Source organism: Anser anser (genome assembly GCF_964211835.1).
Source record: "Anser anser genome assembly, chromosome: 1".
NCBI classification, from domain to species: Eukaryota; Metazoa; Chordata; class Aves; order Anseriformes; family Anatidae; genus Anser; species Anser anser.
In genome coordinates, this window is record NC_139720.1 from 69,627,221 (window position 1) to 69,647,010 (window position 19,790).

The 19,790-nt window shown below is 38.0% G+C and overlaps 1 protein-coding gene across 4 annotated transcripts in view; it reads left to right on the plus strand.

Moving 5' to 3' along the window:
* The window catches only part of AEBP2 (AE binding protein 2), a 55,747-nt gene that overhangs the window by 28,466 nt on the left and 7,491 nt on the right, over nt 1-19,790 (plus strand). For 2 of the 4 annotated variants that reach the window (XM_083808242.1, XM_083808243.1), the window contains exons 4-6: nt 1,127-1,313; nt 12,834-12,958; nt 19,080-19,147. In XM_083808242.1, coding sequence (XP_083664368.1) covers nt 1,127-1,313; nt 12,834-12,958; nt 19,080-19,147 — 380 coding nt within the window. The other 2 variants (XM_083808244.1, XM_083808245.1) reach the window with 2 other exon arrangements.

Below are 19,790 nucleotides of genomic sequence, written 5' to 3' on the forward strand. Positions count from 1 at the left end.
GCTAGAGAAGAGAGATACAAACGAGAGAGCTAAGAGAGAAAGGATTGGGGGAAGCAAAACAGATGTGGAAGAAGGAAAGCTTTTTAATGGTTTAGAGTGGTGATGGGTTTTTGCTGCTGGATACTGAATTCATTTGTCCTACTACTGTTTAATCAGGAGAAGAAAAATCAGTCGTGGATACACAACTCACTGCAGCCCATGATGAAATGCATACCTTAATTATTTTTTTGTTACCCTTCTAAGTTGAGAGCACAAGAGAAAAAGTTCATGCCTTCCACCCCAACAATAGAATTTAAATATTTATTTTATATAAAAATAATTGTAAACATAAACCAAATACTTAAAAAATAGTCAGTACTTGTTTAGTTGCATGCATCTTGTGATTTCTGTGTTTCTGCTTAGTTGTTATTGGGTCTAGTCTTATTTTTCTGTTTGAGAAAGGGAGGCCATTTTCTTGGAGCGAGAACTTTCTTAAATACTTCTGAAGTAATTGCACCTTGCAAAATAAGTGTGTATATATAGTGTTAATAGAATTTTCAAGATACTGAAGTCACATCAAGTCAAAAGTGAAGGATATTGACCTTGTATAGCATTTATAAAAAGCGCTAAGCTTTGTTAAATTCGGTGTTTGTAGGGATGCTTTTTTATTTGAAAAGTTTACTTCTAATCTCTCACAAGCAAGAGGGAGATTAGAGAACACTGCTGTTATCTACCACTAGGGAAGACCGTAGAGCTGTTGAGAAATACAGAATAACTATGTAGCGTTTTGAAAAGCAAGGGGATAATGCTGGTGTGTAGGAAAAAAATCTTCGTATGTGTTTTTCTGTGAAGAGAGTTTTACTGCGTTGTTCAAGATTAATTTTAGGCTATACAATATTGTAGAATATTATATAGCATTTAAAAAGGTGATTACACCACAGAAAAATTATGAGTTACAAAGTTCAGATGGAAATTTTAGATTATTTTCGTTTCTCTTTAGAATTACATGGTCTTTAGGAGTTTCTGTCTTTTAGTGTGTTGGAGGCTGAGCCAGAAAAGGCAAACTGAAAAATCTATCAAACCTCTGTGAATGAGTTTGGTAGTGCAGAGTGCACTGATACAGTCGTTTTATTTTTTTCCTCATCAGTGTGTGGTTGGTGGGTGCAATGCCAGCTTTGCATCTCAGGGAGGACTTGCCCGTCACGTGCCCACACACTTCAGCCAGCAGAACTCTTCAAAAGTTGCCAGTCAGCCAAAGGCCAAAGAGGAATCTCCATCTAAAGCTGGAATGAATAAAAGAAGAAAGTTAAAGAACAAGAGACGACGATCATTACGTAAGTATTCCTAGATGTTTTTATATCCACCACAACACATTTTATTAGTGTAATGACAGTTTTATGAGTAACAGAGGCTTAATTTTGAAGAGATTTGACTTGTTGTATTCTTACTCTTTGTCTGCACAGTTGAGGCTTGTTAATTTTATATGAACCAATGTTCTGTGAAGTGTGACTTATCAATTTAAGGTGAATTGTTTCTTCTAGCCAGGATACTGTCAGTGGTAATAATCGTTTATCCACTGTGTTTTCTTGTCCATTTAGATCCAGTTGTTTGATTCCTGAATTGTCCTAGTGTCAGACTAATAACTATTTCAAATCTATTAAGAGATTCTTACATACAGAAATTTTTAGAAAAGGCAATTATTAACAAACTTTCTCATAATTGCTTTGGCTACAACTTTTCAGTACTGAATTGATTAGTTACTAACTTTTAAACTTATTTGTGACAATTGCATTTTAGAGTACAGAGATGTAAAAATCCATTCATTTTTTTCTACTACTAGTAGTTGAAGAAAAAGCTTCAATGGTTTTTTTTTCCCGCCGTGATGTGAACATTACAACATTACAGGATTGGAGAGAAGGACAAAATACTTTTTTCCCTTTTTTTTAAATGAACCACTGTGCCTGTTCCGTTTCTGTGGACAGTACAAGATATAACTATGTTCATAAGAAAGCAATTGTCTGTCTTGTCTCCAGCCTGGCAGTGTGATTTTTAGTGATGGTGTGTTGGAGGACTCATGTTACTTCACTGGGTCAGCAATTGCGGTCTTATTTTGCCAGAACTTTTCTGTGGTAGAACACTAAACTGTATTGATCTTTCTGTTTCTGTGAAGAAACACAGTTACCAACTATTCAAATGATACTGCAGCGATGGATGCGTATACTAGTGGTCTTAAGTGATTACTATAAATTGGTTGTGATTTCTCTTATTTTTAAACCTTACCTGTGTTACAAGTAACTGGAAACTAATGAAACAGTGGTCATTCTTCTGCCTTGAACTAAAATAAGTCTGTCCTGGAAAGTTACAGTATCTCCTAGAATTCACCATAGTTTATTCCTGTGTCTTTTCCTTCTGTACTGTGTGGCAAAAATGCAGTTCAGTGCTGGAAGAGCCGTTGTTAACTTTAGTTATGATGGTGGTCTGTATTCATTTTTTGAGGGGAAGAGGGGAGGTGAGATGGGAGGGGACACCTGAGTATCTTTAAAGTATACATGAGTAAATTATATTTGTTCACATACGTAAATCTCAAGATTTCCTCTAGTTTTGACACTGATTCACTGTTTAAAGAAGTTAGCTGTATCTGTTCTTCTCAGATTTTGTTTTGCAAAGACATTTCCCTTTAGCAATTTATGTAAATGAGAAGGTTCAAGAAGGGAAGGCTGATCAATAGAGTTAACCGGTCACTTTGCATCTATTAGTTCATCTTAGGTGTAAAGGAAGAGACTTATTTAAAGTAATATAGGTTCCTAGAAGGCTATCTTGATTCGTTGACTCTGTTATTCAAACAGAATACAGATGTCTAAGGCTGGCCATTTCAAATTACTTCACTTTCAGAGATTCCCAAGTTGCATCTTAGCTTGTATAATGATATTGATCTTTTTAGGTGACTGATTTAATGCATCCTAATTCAATTTCTTACCCAATATGTGTAGAAGTATTATTATACATTCACATTTTATTTGTAAATGATAAACGTTATTGACTTAGCAGTTTCAAATCAGGGCTTCGTAGTTAAAACTTTGAATTATGTGCTAAGATGTCTCAATCATAATGGGAATATACTGCAGAGTTTGTTCTGCAGATGTGCACGGAGTCATCTCCATAGAATGGTGGGGGAAGTAAATAGAAAGTTCTTGAAATCAATGGCAAAAAGAAATATAATTGGTCTTCAGCATTCCGATAATACTTACTCAGCGGTAGAACTTGAATGGTTTGCTGTCTTGATCAGGTGTTACACAGGAAGAAAAATGACAGCTGCTCAAGCAATTTCTTATCTTGTTGTTTCTTGAGACAAATGTGATGCTGGCTGTATAGTTTTGCCTTCAGGCAAAAACTCATCTACTGTAATGTGTTTCTCCAGAGGGTATGTGACCCAGAAATGTATCCAAAGTTGATGACATTTTCTGAAAATGCTAAGTATTGGCAGTTTTTCTTTAAAACTTTTTGTGATTTATTGTTGATTTGCTGAACTTGACAAAGGGCTGATATAATTTTGGTCATCTTACTGTTTCTTAGCTTTACTTTTAGTTAAAGAATGAGGTGTGCAAGTGTGTAGATTTTGTGTTTATAAGAAGTGGGGAGTGCAAGAGGCCAAAGCAACAGAACAAGAGTATGAAGTATTTTCAGTCTAGAGTACATAAAGCCAGGAATGTAGATTTTATATTTAGATATTTACAAAGTTTCCAGAAGGAGAGGTATTACACTTCTGTACCATTTTCTTTGCAAGTAGGGTTACAAGTTATGACAAATAGGTATAATCATTGAATGGCTTGGGTTGGAAGGGACGTTGAAGATCATCTAGTTCCAACCCCTTCCCTGCCATGGACAGGGATGCCACTGGGTTGGGTTGCCCAGGGCCTTGTCCAGTCTGGCCTTGAGCACCTCCAGGGATGGGGCATCCACAACCTCTCTGGGCAACCTGTTCCAGTGCCTCACCACTGAGTGAAGAATTTCCCCCTAACCCCTAATCTGAATCTCCCCTCTTCTAGTTTAAAACCATTCCCCTCCTTTCAATCAACCCTTCCCTAAAGTAGAGGGCAGCATCCCCTCCCTTCCCATAATGCAAGATGCTATTCAGTAGTGTACAATGTTTAAATAATTCACAAATAATCATTTGATGAAGAGTTTTTATGTCAGGAGACAAACTTTCTACTGAAAAAAACATTGCTAGCATATTCTTTTTACCTCCTCATGGTCTGATTACACACTTTTTTTTCCAACGAGCAAATTGCTTAAATATTTATGAATAAATAATGTTTATTAATATTAAATATTTTATTACTTATTAATATTTATTATTAAATATTTATTAATATTTAATGATATTTATGAACATAGATTGACAATTAATTGCTAATACATGCTGCAATTGAAGCACACTCATGTATAAATTAAAGGTTTAAACACAGCAAAAAAATAAAGTTGATAGACCTGTGTTTTATATCTGAAGGTTTGAACCCCTCTGGAAGACATTAATGCATAAATAATAATTTAAAAAAAATTAAATACTTTACTGTGGCTTTATATATGACAAGAACGTGTTCTAACTTAAAGTGTAAAGACAATTCAGGCAGCTACTTTTTCTTTCTTAACATCTTGCTCTTCTTAACCTGTTTTGCATTTCTTTCTTCCTCTCTGTGAACAATGTGTGTTTTTTAAGCTTGGAAGTGAGTGCCTCTATGATAAAAATATATTTTACCATACACGCATTTATAGCTTTCTACATTAGTAGTGATATAAAGACTAGCTGATTTGTCGTATAAATTTTGATGTTGCAGAATAATTCAGGATCACAGTAGCTTTCTTTCTCTTCTGTATACCTTTAAACATCCTCATTGCCGCACGTAGTCCCTCATTTATAGGTAGAGAGCCAAATATATTGAAAGTGTCTCACTAAAACAGGTCCTAGAGGTCCTAGCATTGCTATTTTTAAGCTACCTCAAAGTATTTTGTAGAACCTGAGATTTTATTTACAATACTACCTTGCTTCTCCAGTAGAAAAAAAGGCATTTTAGTTGCTAACACCTGTACCAATTGAGTTTACTAGAAAGATATGTAGGATGAGAAAATCTCCTGTTTGTAGAATTTACAGTGGGAATATATTAGTTACGCAGGACTTGGCATTTTGTTTAATGGGCTACTTATCAGAAGCTTTTCATTTACATAAATAATCTGTGTATGTAGAATTTGTATAAAGTAAGAAGGGAGATGCCTTACTCCAAAAATAATTTTGAGGGAATAGATTTAAGAGGAGCAGAAGATACGGGCTGAACACTCAATAAAGAATTAATAAAGCTGTTCATGTGCATTTTACAAATTGTGCCCTTTCTTCTGCGTGTGTTGAATGTTATCTGATGGTAAATCCTGGAAAAAAATGCTGTGTGAAACTTAAAGCAAAATTTTGGAATTGTCCTCTCTTTTCCCTCCACATCCGTATTTATAAGTATTTCACATAAAAATAGTTGTCATATATTTATGTCACATGGTGAGGCACACTGCTCTGGAGCTGGTTAGTTTGGCAGCTGGGTGTAGGGGCGCAGATGTTTCAGAGCCAGGGAAACCCCAGGGTAACAGAGGCCTGCCATGAGCCAGCAGCTCCTGGGGGAGAGTCTGATGAGGCTTGGGTCGCCAGCCCCAGTCATGGAAAAGGCAGCCTTAGGAAGGGCTTGTGAGCAGGAGCACTGTGACCAGGGCACGCAGACAGGGATGTGGAGGGTACGGCAGTTTGTGCAGTATTTTGTGTGGAAGGATGTGGGGGAAGAGCTGTGCACCTTGCTTGTTGACCATGCAAGCTCCAGTAACAGTTGCCTAGAGGGGACGGTGGGCACTGGTCTTAGGATAAAGGTTGAATTTTGAGGTGGAGCATCTCATCCACCTACCACAGTCTGACACTTCCACCCAGACAGAGCTGCTGAAAGCGAAGGCTGCATGCAGTGCGCAGCTCTGACTGCAGGAAGCACCTAGACCTTTCTCTTGTGGCAGGGATGAGTGTCAAACCTGCCTCCTTCCGTGGTTTTACCCTGCTGGGCAGCTAAACTGCACAACAACCACTGTCTCACTCCCCGCTCCTCAAAAGAAGAGTGGAAGAAGAAAGTATGATGGAAAGAAAAAAGCTCATGGGTTGAGATAAGAACAATAAGGATAAGGGCCCCTAGTACAAGAAAGATATGGACCTGTTAGAACTTGTCCAGAGGAGGGCCACAACTATGCGCAGAGGGCTGGAGCACCTCTCCTATGAGGAAAGGCTGAAAGAGCTAGGGATGTTTAGCCTGGAGAATAGAAGGCTCCAGGGAGACCTCATCACAGCCTTTCAATAGAATTACAGAATAGCCCGAGTTGGAAGGGACCCGTAAGGATCATCAAGTCCAACTCCTGGCACCACACAGGTCTACCCAAAATTTTAGACCATGTGACTAAGTGCACAGTCCAAACACTTCTTAAACTCCAACAGGGTTGGTGCAGTGACTGCTTCCCTGGGGAGCCTGTTCCAGTTTGTGACAACCCTCTCAGTGAAGAACCTCTTCCTGATGTCTAGCGTAAACCTCCCCTGCCTCAGCTTGACACCAGTCCTGTGGGTCCTATCACTGGTAACTAAAGAGAATAGATTGGTGCCTGCCCCTCCACTCCCTCTCGTGAGGAAGCTGTAGATCGCGATGAGGTCTCCCCTCAGCCTCCTCTTTTCCAGGCTGAACAGGCCAAGTGACCTCAGCTGTTCCTCTTCCACTCTAGGCCCTTCACCATCTTTGCTGCCCTTCTATGGACACTCTCCAACAGTTTAATGTCCTTTTTGTACTCTGGTGAATACTTAAAGGGGTCTTATAAAAAGGGTGGAGATGGACTCTTTACTCGTGTAGATAATGATAGGAAAAGGGGGAATGGTTTTAAACTGAAAGAGAGGAGATTTAGATTGGACGTTAGGAAGAAGTTCTTCACTCAGAGCGTGGTGAGGCACTGGAACGGGTTGCCCAGAGAAGTTGTGGATGCCCCATCCCTGGAGGTGTTCAAGACTAGGCTGGATGAGGCCCTGAGCAGCCTGATCTAGTGGGCGGCATTCCTGCCTATGGCAGGGGGGTTGGAACCAGATGGTCTTTAAGGACCCTTCCAACCCGAGTCATTCTATGATTCTGTAATAATATAAAGGGAAAATGAAAAGGTGGGGAAGAGCAAGCAAGGGCCAAGTGGAAGCAAAGAGGGAACTGGGAAGGGATCAATCATTCTCTGCTTCTCATAAATAAGTGATGTTTGGCCATGTCCTGGCAATTAGGCCTTCAATAGGCACAGCAGTTGTCTGGGAGGACAGATGTCTTCATAAGGAGAGCCTGCCCACCCTCCTTCCCCTTTCTGGCCTTTGATTGCTGAGTGTGACACCATATGGCACGGCATATCCCTCTGGTCGGTTTAGGTCAGCTGCTGTGGTGATATCCCTTCCCCACCCCTGGCCTACTGGCTTTGGGGGGGGGGGGGGGTTAGAGAGGGTCTTGGTGCTGTGCCAGCACTGCTCAGTGATAGACAAAACACTGGTGTGATACCAATACTGTTCTAGCTACAGGTGCAGAGCACAGCACAATATGGGCTGCTGCGGCGAAAGTTGACTCCATGCCAGCCAGACCCAGTACACTTGCAAAAGATGCCTCCAGGTGGAGGACCTCCTGCAGCTTGGCCACCTGAGGTGGTGAGAAGGCTATACAAAATCAGGAAAGCTGAGGAGGAGGTAGGTGGTTCCATACATAGTCTGCAGTGAGCTCACAGTCAAAAACTCCCTCTTGAAACATCACAGAAGGAAGTGATAGCAAAACCACAGAGAAGTGCAAGTTTGTTATAGCAAGGACCAGCAGGAGGAAGAGACTTCCCCCATTGCCTGAGGTGCCCTTGCAGAACTGTTCCGTTGCTCTGGGGACTGCAGAGGAAAAATGTCCTGTCAGGCTTGCCAAACTGGTAAAGAGAGCTTTAAACTAAGGTGAACCTCAATTGACCCAACTTACTGCTTTGAGGGGTTAGAGGTCAGCAGGGAGAGCACCTGAAGAGCAGCACAGAGAAATTCCAGCCACTTCACCAAATGAAACAGTCTCATTAGGGGCCAAGCTTAAGTGCCTATACACAAACACACAGCATGAAAAAATAAATAAGGGGAACTGGAAGTTTTAGTTAAGTCTTATGGCTATGTTATCATTGGCTTCTGTAAGACGTGGTGGGATGACTCACCTCCTTGGAGTGTTGGGATAGGTGGTTTGGGGCTCTTCAGGAGAGATGGGGAAGAAGACGTGGGGTATCCCTGTATGTTGGGGAATGCCTTGACTGCAGGGAGCTGAGCGGTGGTGATGAAAGGGTTGAATGTCTCTCGGTGAGTCAGGGGAAAGGTGGCAAGGCTGGTGTTATAGTAAGAATCTATAATACACCATCCAACCAGCATGAAGAGGTAGATGAAAAATTGTACAAGCAACTAGAAGTCTCCTGATTGCTAACCCTAGTTCTCATGGGGAACTTTGGCTTCCCAGATGTTAGATGAAAATAGAGTACAGCAGAGAATAAACAGTCTAGGGGATAGCTGGAGTGTGTGGATAACATCCTCACAGGTGGCGAGTGAGCTGACAAGGGAAGGTGCCCCACTTAACTTGTTGTTTGCGAACAGGGAAGGAGTCATGGGTGGTGTGATGGTTAGAGGCTGCCCTGGGCACAGTGATCATCAGAATGATAGTTTTTGTTCCTTGTTGAGGTAAGGAAGGTGATTAGCAGAACTGTTACTTTTGGTTTCCAGAGGACAGTCAAAAGCACAGGAGCAGACCATCCCAATGTGCTGAATGTTGAGCCAGTGGGGGAGAGGAATAGCATGGCTGAACAAAGAGCTTTTTCTGCAGTTTGTGAAGAAAAAGAGTTCAGGAGCTTTGGAGGAAGGGGCAGACAACTCAGGAGAACTATAGAGCCATTGTCAGGCTTTGCAGGGAGTAAATTAAAAGGGCTAAAGCCTAACTGGAACTCAGTTTGGTTAGCGTAGTAAAAGGCAATAAAAATGCTTTTATGAATACATCAACAGCAAAAGGAGGATTAAGGAGAATCTCCATCCTTTATTGGATGTGACCGGAAATGTAGTAATGAAAGATTAGGATAATGCTGAGATACTTAATGCCTTGTTTTGCTTTGGTCTTCATTAGTAAGGCCAGTTGTTCTCAGCGTACACAGCTCTCTGAGCTGGAGGACTGACAGGGAGCAAGATGAAGCCCTTATAATCCAATGGGAAGCTCTAAGTGCCCTTCTAACATGTTTTGAATGTTCATAAGTCCATGGGGCCGAGCAGGATTCATCCAAAGATACTGAAGGAGCTGACAGGAGTGATCGCCAAGCCACTTTAAATAATTTGTCAACAGTCCTGACTAACCAGTGAGATCCCTGTTAACTGGAGGTTAGCAAATGTAACTCCAATGTGCAAGAAGTGTGGGAAAGAAGATCCAGGGAATTACAGACCTGTCAGTGTGACCTTGGTTATGGAGCAGATCATCTTGAGTACCATCCTATGCAAATTGTCAAATATGTGACGATTGGAGTGATCAGAAGCAGTCAGCATGTGTTTTTGAAGGGTAGGTCCTGCCGTACTGACCTGATTTCATTCTATGACAAGATGATCTGCTTAGGAGATGAGGGAAATGTGGATGTCATTTACCTGGATTTCAGTAAACTGCTTGACACCATCCCACAGTATTCTCCTGGAGAAACTGGTTGCTCATGGCTTGGACAAGTGTGCAGTTTGCTGCGTGAAGAACTGGCTGGATGGCGGGGCTCAGAGAGTCCTAGTGCATCATGTTAAACCAGTTGGTGGCCATCCACCAGTGGCTCAGTCCCTAGGGCTCAGTTCTTGGCGACAGTTTTGTTCTAATGTTTTTACCAATGATCAGCATGAGGGGTTTGTACACCCTCAGTAAGTTCTCAGACAGTACCATGTTAGGTGGGAGTGATGATCTGCTTGAGGGTAGGACGGCTTTGCAGAGAGGTCTGGATAGATTATATCTATGGGGGCTGAGTTCAGTCACAAGACATTTAGCAAGAGAAACTGCCCTGTCCTGAACTTGGGTCATGACAACCCAATGCAGTGGTACAAGCTTGGAGAAGAGTGACTGGAAAGTTGCTTGGCAGAGAAGGACCTGGGGGTGGTGGTTGATAGCCAGCTGAACATGAGCCAGTAGCATGCCCAGGTGACCAAGAAGGCCAATGGGATCCTGGCCTGCGTTAGAAATAGTGTGGCCAGCAGAACTACAGAAGTGATTGTCCCATTATAGTGGTGAGACTACACCTCGAGTACTGTGTTCAGTTTTGGGCCGCTCACTACAAGAACGATGTTGAGTTGCTCAAGGGTGTGTGGAGAGGAGCAACAAAGCTGTTAAAAGGACTAGAAAATAAGGCTTATGAGGAGCAGCTGAGGGTACTGGGGTTATTCAGACTGGAGGAGGCTCTCTACAACTACCTGAAAGGAGGTTGCAGTGAGAACGGTGTTGGTGTCTTTTCTCAGTTGAGAAATGATAGGATGCGAGGAGATGGTCTTAGGTTGTGCCATTGGAGGTTTAGATTGGACATTAGGTAGAATTTCTTCACAGAGAGGGCAGTCAGTCATTGGAACAAGCTGCCCAGGGAAGTGGTGGGGTCACCATCCCTGGAGGTATTTGAGACGTGTGGACGTGGCACTAGGTTTAGTGATGGGACTCAGTAGATCAGGTTGATAGTTGGACTTGATTATCTCAAGGGTTTTTTCCAATCTAGATGATTCTATGAATCTCTATATTGTACAAAATATATTACATCATATAATTTACTATATTACAGTTCCTTGCATCTGATATAACAAACTGCCTAAATCAGCATTTGGATTACTGTAGTAGAGAACTTCACATCAAAGGGAGATAAGGCTTTTTTTTTTTTTTTTTTTGGAAGAAGAAAAGAGTAGAAGGGATATCTCTTGGAAGATGCTGAACTCTGGAAATTTCATGTATCATATCTGTTACTACTCAGTACTTTATAGTAATAATAGAATGTGAACCCATTTTCCTTGGTCTGTTTGTATATACAAGCTTGTGTTTTTCCCCTGAACTCGTCTTTAACTTTGCATGAAGAAAGAAAACTTTTAGTCCATGCCCAAAAATGCAACCCATACTCCTTTTTACATGACAGACTAATAGTTTCAATGTAAGAAATGGTTGCATCAGTGACCTTCTGTAGCATGAGAAGTGACCACTTACAGCGAGAAAACATTTCAGAGAGATGATTGCATAAATGGCAGTATCCAACTGAGATACGGTAAGGACAGAACATAATATACAAATGAATGCTTAACAACAATTAGTCTCTGGAGAGTAGAAAATACTAGTTGAAAGTGGAATTTGTAATTTTAAAAAAATAAATAAAGGGTAGATAATCTTGATGAAAAAGAGTTGTTTTAATTAAGGACAAGAGAATGGCAAATCACTGTTTTTGCAGATTATAGGATGATACAGTTGATAACGTAATTTAACTACTGTTCTTAGTTTTAATTTCAATGTTGTATACTGAATCATTGCTCTCACGTAAGGCTTAAAAATTTTAATGCTTTCATTAATACTTTTACTCATATAGTTCTGCTACTGTAATATATTTTTAAAAAATCTTAGAATGAGATATTTCTAAGCATGTGCAAATACGTGCTTAGTAGCAGTTATTTTTCAGTTAGATTATTGTTAGTGTAGAATTAATAGACCTTTACACTCCAAATTGGAGCTCAGTAATTTTTTACTGTTCAAGAAACACTTATCTATGAAATTATTTACTAGTGCATGCTGTTTATGGACTATTCATAAAATATCAGATGGATGTTGATTGCAGTCTACTCTTTATAGATTGAAGTGTAGTTTCAGATGTAGAAGGTGCTTCTTGGCTAAGAAATGTTTACTAATAATCAAAGTGTGAAATTAAAACTTCTACACAGAAATGTCTAGCAGTGTTTTTTTTACATGACTATTTATTACTACTCTTCAGAGATAAAGTGTTTTTTGATGAGCTTGTATTTTCTGTATGTTAACAATAATTCTTATTTAATCCTCTGCTGTGTTCCACTGCAGTACTGAGCAGTCTTATTTCACTGTCAACGTAGATAGATCTCTTTGCAGCATCCCAGTTTTCACTGGAAATAACTTTTTTTTTTTTTAATGTAATTATAAATTACATCAGGGTAGATTGTTTTTAACAAGGTTCAAAAATAAGGTATAGATTTTAACATGTAGACTGCGCTATCATATTTTGAAGTATTTTAATACTATTTATAAGAAATTACAGCAGTAATACTGAAACTATTGATGATGCTCTAAGGGTGATATGGCCAGTTAGGTTGTGATGCGTATTGGAAACTTACTGGGCTGTTCTTGCATTAAAATACAAGTTCTGGCTTTAGTTTCTTTGTATGGGGCCTTCTTTTAACAGATGGTAGCAATGGATGATCCCAGAAGTACTTAACAAAAAAAAATGAATTCGTAATTCTGAAAGGTAAAAATGAATAAAATTCACTTGAAGTTTAAAAACTGAACAAGCATAATTCAGTTTGTCAAAACAGCTATTTCATCTAAAGGGAATACAGTTTGACCAGACTTGAATGGATCACCACTCCACGTTTGGGGTCAGTACATACTCCTGGTTAAATTAATGTTTACAGCTCTTTGACAAGATAGTCCTATTTTTATAATGATAAATGGTTTACTAATGACAATTCAGATTTACTTACATGCCTGAATGTGCTAGAATGCTTTCAATGTGTTCATCACTAAGGATCTCTCTTTTATTTCTAGCAAGACCTCATGACTTCTTTGATGCACAAACACTGGATGCTATAAGACATCGAGCCATCTGCTTTAACCTCTCAGCACATATAGAAAGTTTAGGAAAAGGCCACAGTGTTGTATTTCATAGTACTGTAAGTATTAAATTATGCATTGTTTGTTACCTGTGTCTCTGAAAAATCTAATGCTGTGTTCCTCTTAGTAATGCAGACTTTTAATCAGAAGTAAGTAATAGTGTGTATTTTACATTATTGATTTTCCCATTTCTATTAGTAAATTAAGTTTTTAAAAGTGGTGTTAGTAGTAGTTCTACATCACAAATTGAATAGCTTGCAACGTTTCCTGTCTGATACACTTCAGGAAATACCTGACAGCAAGTATGTTTGACAGAAAAAAATACAGTTAAATCTTCTAAATAAGAATGCAATTCAGATGGCATTTTCATGGTCATGAGTCACAGTGCTTATTTATCACAAGGAGTTCTCTAAAAGTAATTGTATAATTGAATATTTTAAGATGTTGATGTTAAATTTATGTTTACTCCTTTTTCAGTTTAAAAGATGTCATACTATATAAATATATTGTTGTTCCTTTCATTTTTTTTATTTACTAAACTTACACCCAAATGTCAGTGAAGTGCAGGGAGGGAAGTACCAGGTGGGGAAATGTTCTTCAGTCCTGTTTCCATAACCTTTTTTGTTAATTTCACCTACCTGTGGATAGGATTGACATCAGTGTTCATTTAGAAAAGTTCAAAAATAGGGAAAGAAGTTCTGAATTGGCATAGAGGGATCAGAATTTCAGAAACCTTAATACTTCATGTTTTCTTACTAAATTGAGAGATATTGCATATAAGAGGTAGAGACTCTTCTTTAAGAAGAAAACAATCAAAGGATGGGACAAAACAAGGGTCTTTATAAATTGCCAGACCAGTGTATGATTAACTGCAGTCCAAGGAAGGAATGCTGTGACTGCTCTCTTCTCAGCTATGGCTTAATCTTAACCAGTGATTCAAACTATTGAACTGTCACTCTCTTTCCATAAACAAAGTATGATTTTATGTGCATGAAACTTAGTTTCCTCCCATTCTGATGATTGTTAGAAATCTCTGTAGCCTGTGTTGGACATTTTTCCGAAAACATTACTGCTGAACTCCTGTGCATTGAGCACCAGCTGCAAATGGAGATTTAAAAGTGCCTTATTTTGTTGTTACTGAATTTAGGTCTTATTTTAGTTTTCCTGGCAAATGCAGAATTTAAAATTCTTTGAGAAAAGCAGATTGTCTTTCAATTCAAAGCTTGCTTTAATCTGAAAGGTTATACGGAGAGACTGTTCAGTTGTGGAAGCTCACCTCTGTCTGTTGTAATAATTCATAAGGAGATGGAATTAGAGGGAAGAATGTGCTCTAGAAGTGTTTCGAATTAATTTGGAGGAAGCAGTGCAGACCCTTTTAGTTCATCCATGCTTGTGCCACTTAGGATGGTAGGGGGTTGATTAGATCTGAAGACTAGAAATTACTTACACCTCAGCTGTGGGGGAAGTTGTTTCAGTGGCAGAGCTGCTTTAAGATTCTGGCCATACAGTGCACTTTGCTACCCTATTAAGGTGCCGCTACAGTTGTGTGGAGCTGTGCTGACATCAGCTTTGCCGATGAAACTGCCTAAAATTTGCTTTAAAATTAAAAAAAAAAAAAAAAAGAAAAGAAAAAGAATAGAAGCAGTCTTATGGATGTACATTATTGTACTGAGCTAAAGGTCACCTCAGATGCAAACAGATTTTGCATAATTTATAAGCATTAGGAGATTAAATTTGAATGCTCACTGGTTAAATAATGTGGTATGGTTTGTGTGGTCTACCTTTAGATGAAGAAAAAATGTATAGTTATCAGGGGCATTAATTTGAAAGGTGAAAAATGTGAAGATCGCTGAAAACTGAGGTAATTGGTGTAAGTTTATTTTTTTAATGCAGCATAAGTATGTCAGCATAATGCAGTATTTTACAAGATAGATATACTGAAAATTTTCTAATGTAAAGAATTTCTATGCAGTCACTGTAGATAAATCAACCTTTTCTTGAACCCATTCTTTATAGACATGGAGAATTGTAAAACAGTCATAAAAGTGTTTTGCAGAAATGTTTTTGCTATCTACCTATGACTTCATTATGATTTTATTTTTATGATGAGCTTTTTTATTGGTATCAAATTCTTGCTATATTGATTCTCTGCACTGTCATGTGGAAAATGTCAAGCCATTTCCATTTAACCTAAAGAGCAGGTATAAAGCTGTTAAAGAATGTACCTTATAGGTTACCTCATCTTCTTTTTTCTTTTTTATGGATAGGCTTAATTCTCTAAAATATTTTTTAGAGATTTTAGTTCAGTGATCACATGCATTGATATTATTTACATACGTTCTGACATCTTAAAACTTCGAAACACAGAGAATGAAGATGCAAGAGGGTGAAATTTGTTTCTTTTTCCAGAAGAGGTCAGCAGAACTCCACTTCTCATTTGAGACAACTTTGCAGGTTTCCTCTACGGAGATGAATTCAAAATGAAGTTTCTTTTCCTTCCAGGGACAGTGCATGAAATTTAGATAACATAGTAATATATCAAATAAAACTGTATTGTGCATCTACAGGATGTTTTTTAATGTAAAACTTAAGTGGACTTAAAATTATTACTTTGTAGAGAACTTCGTAAAAAACTTCAGAGCAAGAAAAACAGTTACTGCAGACAATCTAGATATCTTCCATTTCAGTTGTAACTTTCACAGAGCTGATTGCAGCAGTGATTATTTTTGTCAAAATAGTGATTCTTTTCTTCAGTTGGCCATTTTTGTCTACATCATAGTTGTATTTCTGACTCTAGCCTGCCTAGGAAATGGTAAAATTCTCATTACGCTAATTATAGTTAAAGTAGTACATTTTATATCTTAAAAAATAAACAAACACAACTTTAAACTTGATGATTTCAAAATACATGTTGGAAGAAGCAATGACAGCTCTATATAAATATTTCTGTTGTCTCCTAACAGCAAACATGCTACTTTAATATTAAACAACACCAGAGTATTTAGCAAGGATAAGATAAGCCGATAATAGGGAGAAACAATCTGCAAAATTCACATTGGATGCAAGTGAGTCTGTGAAAGCATCCCTAACTCTATTTGTCATAGTTTGTGTTGTATATGATTAGCTCTTTTTTTCTGAAAAACAGCATTTTTTTATTTCCTGCAGTTAAAAGTTACTTTTTCCTCTCGTTAAGCTTCTTTGTGTGTATAATGTTGTTACTTTAGTCCCTTTTAGGCCTATTTTTGGGGGGGTTGGGGGCGAGGAGGAATGCAGAGTGTAAGTTTTTACAAACATCTCTTTTTTTCAGTCTGGTGATGGCAGTACTGAAGAGTCCTGAGTTTTTTTCTGAAAATGAGAAATTGTTAATGTCAGAGCTGTTAGTTTATCCATACTACTTGTTGTTCTTGGTGTTGGAGAATGTAGATGAGTGCAGATCCTGGGTAGTTTGCACAGGTTCTCTGTGAGGTTCTGGAATCACATGGTGTTACCCTGTAAATCCCAGTAGATGCAGCAGTCCCAGCTTTAACTAGTAATTAGGTGTAATATATATGTGGGGCTTGTTTATTCTGGTTGGTTTCCTGGCTCATATTCTTAAAATTTTAAATAGGATGAAAAGCGGTTTTTGGAGAATATTTCTTCTCTCTGACTGGGATATAGCTAGTTTACTATGTCCAAATAATATTTCACAAAGTCACCTGTAAACTTTTTAATATGATATCCATGATGCTTGTATTACATGAGAGAACATCTGCCTCTCCTTAAAACCTGAAGGTTAATTTGAAAATGAACATGACAGTACAGAAAAATGTATGGTTTTCAATGGAAAAGCTGGTGAGCTTTGTTTGCCCTGTAAAGTGAGCTATAACATTGTTTGGCTCAGGTGCTCCAATCTACAGCAAAGAAACTGAGTTTGCAGAATAAGAATCTAAGTTCTGGGCAAAGGCTAAAACTTAAAGTTGGAAAGGACTGGAGAACTGCTCTCTAAATCTTTATTTTAAAAAAAAAAGGTCAGGGTTTTCATCCCTGTTCCAAACTTAGCAAAACGATGTATCGAGTTATGGATATGGCTTGAGACTTGTGAGGAAAAATGGTTGCAATAGTCCAAATAGCTAAATTTAAGAACCTGATAATATTTTTAATGGAAAAGTTGATTAAATTTTGTCTAATTGGCAAAGATTACTGGAAAAATGATTTTTACTGACATTTGTCTACCATATCCTATTATTACAGGCTCGTAGCATGGTTTGAGTTGGGAATTGAAAGATCATCTAATTCCAACCCCCCTGCCATGGGCAGGGACACCTCCCGCTAGACCAGCTTGCTCAAAGCCCCATCCAGCCTGGCCTTGAACACTTCCAAGGATGGGGCATCCACAACTTCTCTGGGCAACTTGTTCCAGTGCCTCACCACGCTCTGAGTGAAGAATTTCTTCCTTATATCTAATCTAAACCTACCCTCTTCTAGTTTAAAGCCATTACTCCATGCCCTATTACTGTACTCCCTAATAAAGAGTCCCTCATCAGGGACTCTTCTGAATTCAAGAAACTCAGTGCCTCAACACTTCTCTCAGTTCATATCTGCTAGTATATTTATACCTTCAGATACCTCAAATGTATCTGTATTAATAATCTGGCTGTTAAATCCATGGGTACTTCTCTCTGGGCTTTATTTTTGTTGAGAAGATTGCTGCATAGTTGTAACAATACAGCTGGAAACAAATTTGTGAATTCCTTAAAATGTCATGACTACATTTAACTTACCAGAAGAGACTAAGTTTAATTTACCATGATACTCAGTTGTGGAGAATTACTTTGGTTGATGCAGTTTATGGACTTCAGTACTTTATGTTCCATATACTACATTTTTGTTTAGACTTTTTCATGAAGAATATTTGCCATCCTGCCGCATTTCTATGCTTTAAAAGTTCTCTAATGACTTTTTTTTTTTTTATCTACAGTGGCTGTGTGTAGAAACTTTGAAAGATCTAATAAATGTGCCTAGCAGAGCAAAAAGTAGGACTGATGTTAGAAGCAAATCAGAAAATCTGTGTGCCTAAACTGTATGGAGTATAGTAACATGTAGGAAAGGAGAAGCTAGGGGCAGATTAGTAGAAGTGGAAGCTTTTTGTGAAAGAAAAGTGGCTTTTCCTTGTTTTCCTGAATACCAGAATATTTTGGCTTTATCTTTCGAATGCTGTTTTTTGATAAATATATTTACACCTGAGTGAACAGATTAATTTTTTTATACTTTGTATATTTCTAACTTTAACTTTTGACTAAAGATTGGTGTTAAGCTTCAGGGTTATACCCCTGAAAACATTGTTCTTTGTGAGAGCATTTTACGTGCTTCTCTACTGTGAGCTAGTATGAGAAACTGTAAGAAAGGAGTTGTCATTTCTTAACTGGAACTTTTACCAGGGGAATGTGTATGTTCTGCTTAAATATTATGGATTGTCAACAGGTCTTTGACATGTCATTTGTACTTGTCATTCATATAACAGTAGTAGTAACATACACTCTACAGTATTAAGGTCCCTGTTATGTATGCGTTAAATACAGTATTAAGGTCCCTGTTATGTATGCATTAAACAATTTCTGTGAGCCTGTGAATTCTTCCAAGGAGCCTTTGCTTCATTCAGTGCTTGGCTTAGATGTTGAAAGGGAATGAATAAAGGTTACCTAGGAAGTTATACATATGATGGTTTCCAGATGTCAAAGCATTTATGAGAGAATATTTCCTTATGTCATACTAGAATTAAAATATAAGCTGCATTAATTTCTGATTTTCTATAGACATTTTGTGAAACAACATGAATGTATTCATAAAGGGCATTTGTGAACCTCATCTAAGAATGTATGCACCTTTTTTTTTAAGCTGCTACTCCAGAAGCTTTGAACCCTTTTAAAGATGACTGTGTATGCGTGTTTTTTTGTTTGTTTGTTTTTTTAAGGGACCACTTAGTAAGCAAATACTAAAACAAAATTTTAATGAAAACACCAAACCTTGCTAAGAACTGTTTTAATAGTGACATGTACATTCTACCTATGTGTAGAATTAATACAGCTGTTAAGAAGTAAAACAGTTTGCATTTTCTGAATGTCCAGTTGAACATGAATACTTAATTTGAGGAAGAAAAAGAGTGGATTTGATTTTAATTATGATTTATGTAACTATTATCAGGTAATAGCTAAAAGAAAAGAAGATTCTGGAAAAATAAAACTCTTGCTTCATTGGACACCAGAGGACATGTAAGTATATTACTAGTGATATGATAGGATTTAAACGGGGAAAGATTTACGGTGGGGTAAATGAACTGTCACTTAATTGTTATGCCTTTTTTATGTACTTCATTTTTTTTTGTTGTTTGTTTGTTTTAAGTAATTTGGAAGTTTAAAAAATAAGCAACCGTGTTGTACTTTTAATTGACTTTAGTTTAGCTACTGAGTCTTTAGATTCTGATACCAGTTGACGTAAACTTTAAGCTGTATTTTTTTAATGCATTTTGCCACTATGGGTATAAATAACAAAGTCTTCTAATTATTGAATGGGGGAATTCAGATTGGTTTTGCCAGCCACATACATGGGAAAATTTATCACTGAGACAGCTCTTTTGCCCATTGATTTGTCATGATCCTCAAATATTTTTAGGCACTGAAAAATTTCTAATCATCGGTCTAATGGTAGAACTACAAGAATCTTTGCATAGGTGCTACAATTTAACAGTGAAATAACCACAGTTCGTCATTCAGAGTGTCCATCTCATATTACTGCTTCTTTGGGTTTTCCCACTGAAGTTTGGAGTTTCCTTTCCACCATGTTTGTTTGCTTTTTCTCTTGTTTTTTCCACGTTCTGCCCTTTTCCAAGTAAGTTGCCACTTACTTAATGCAGAA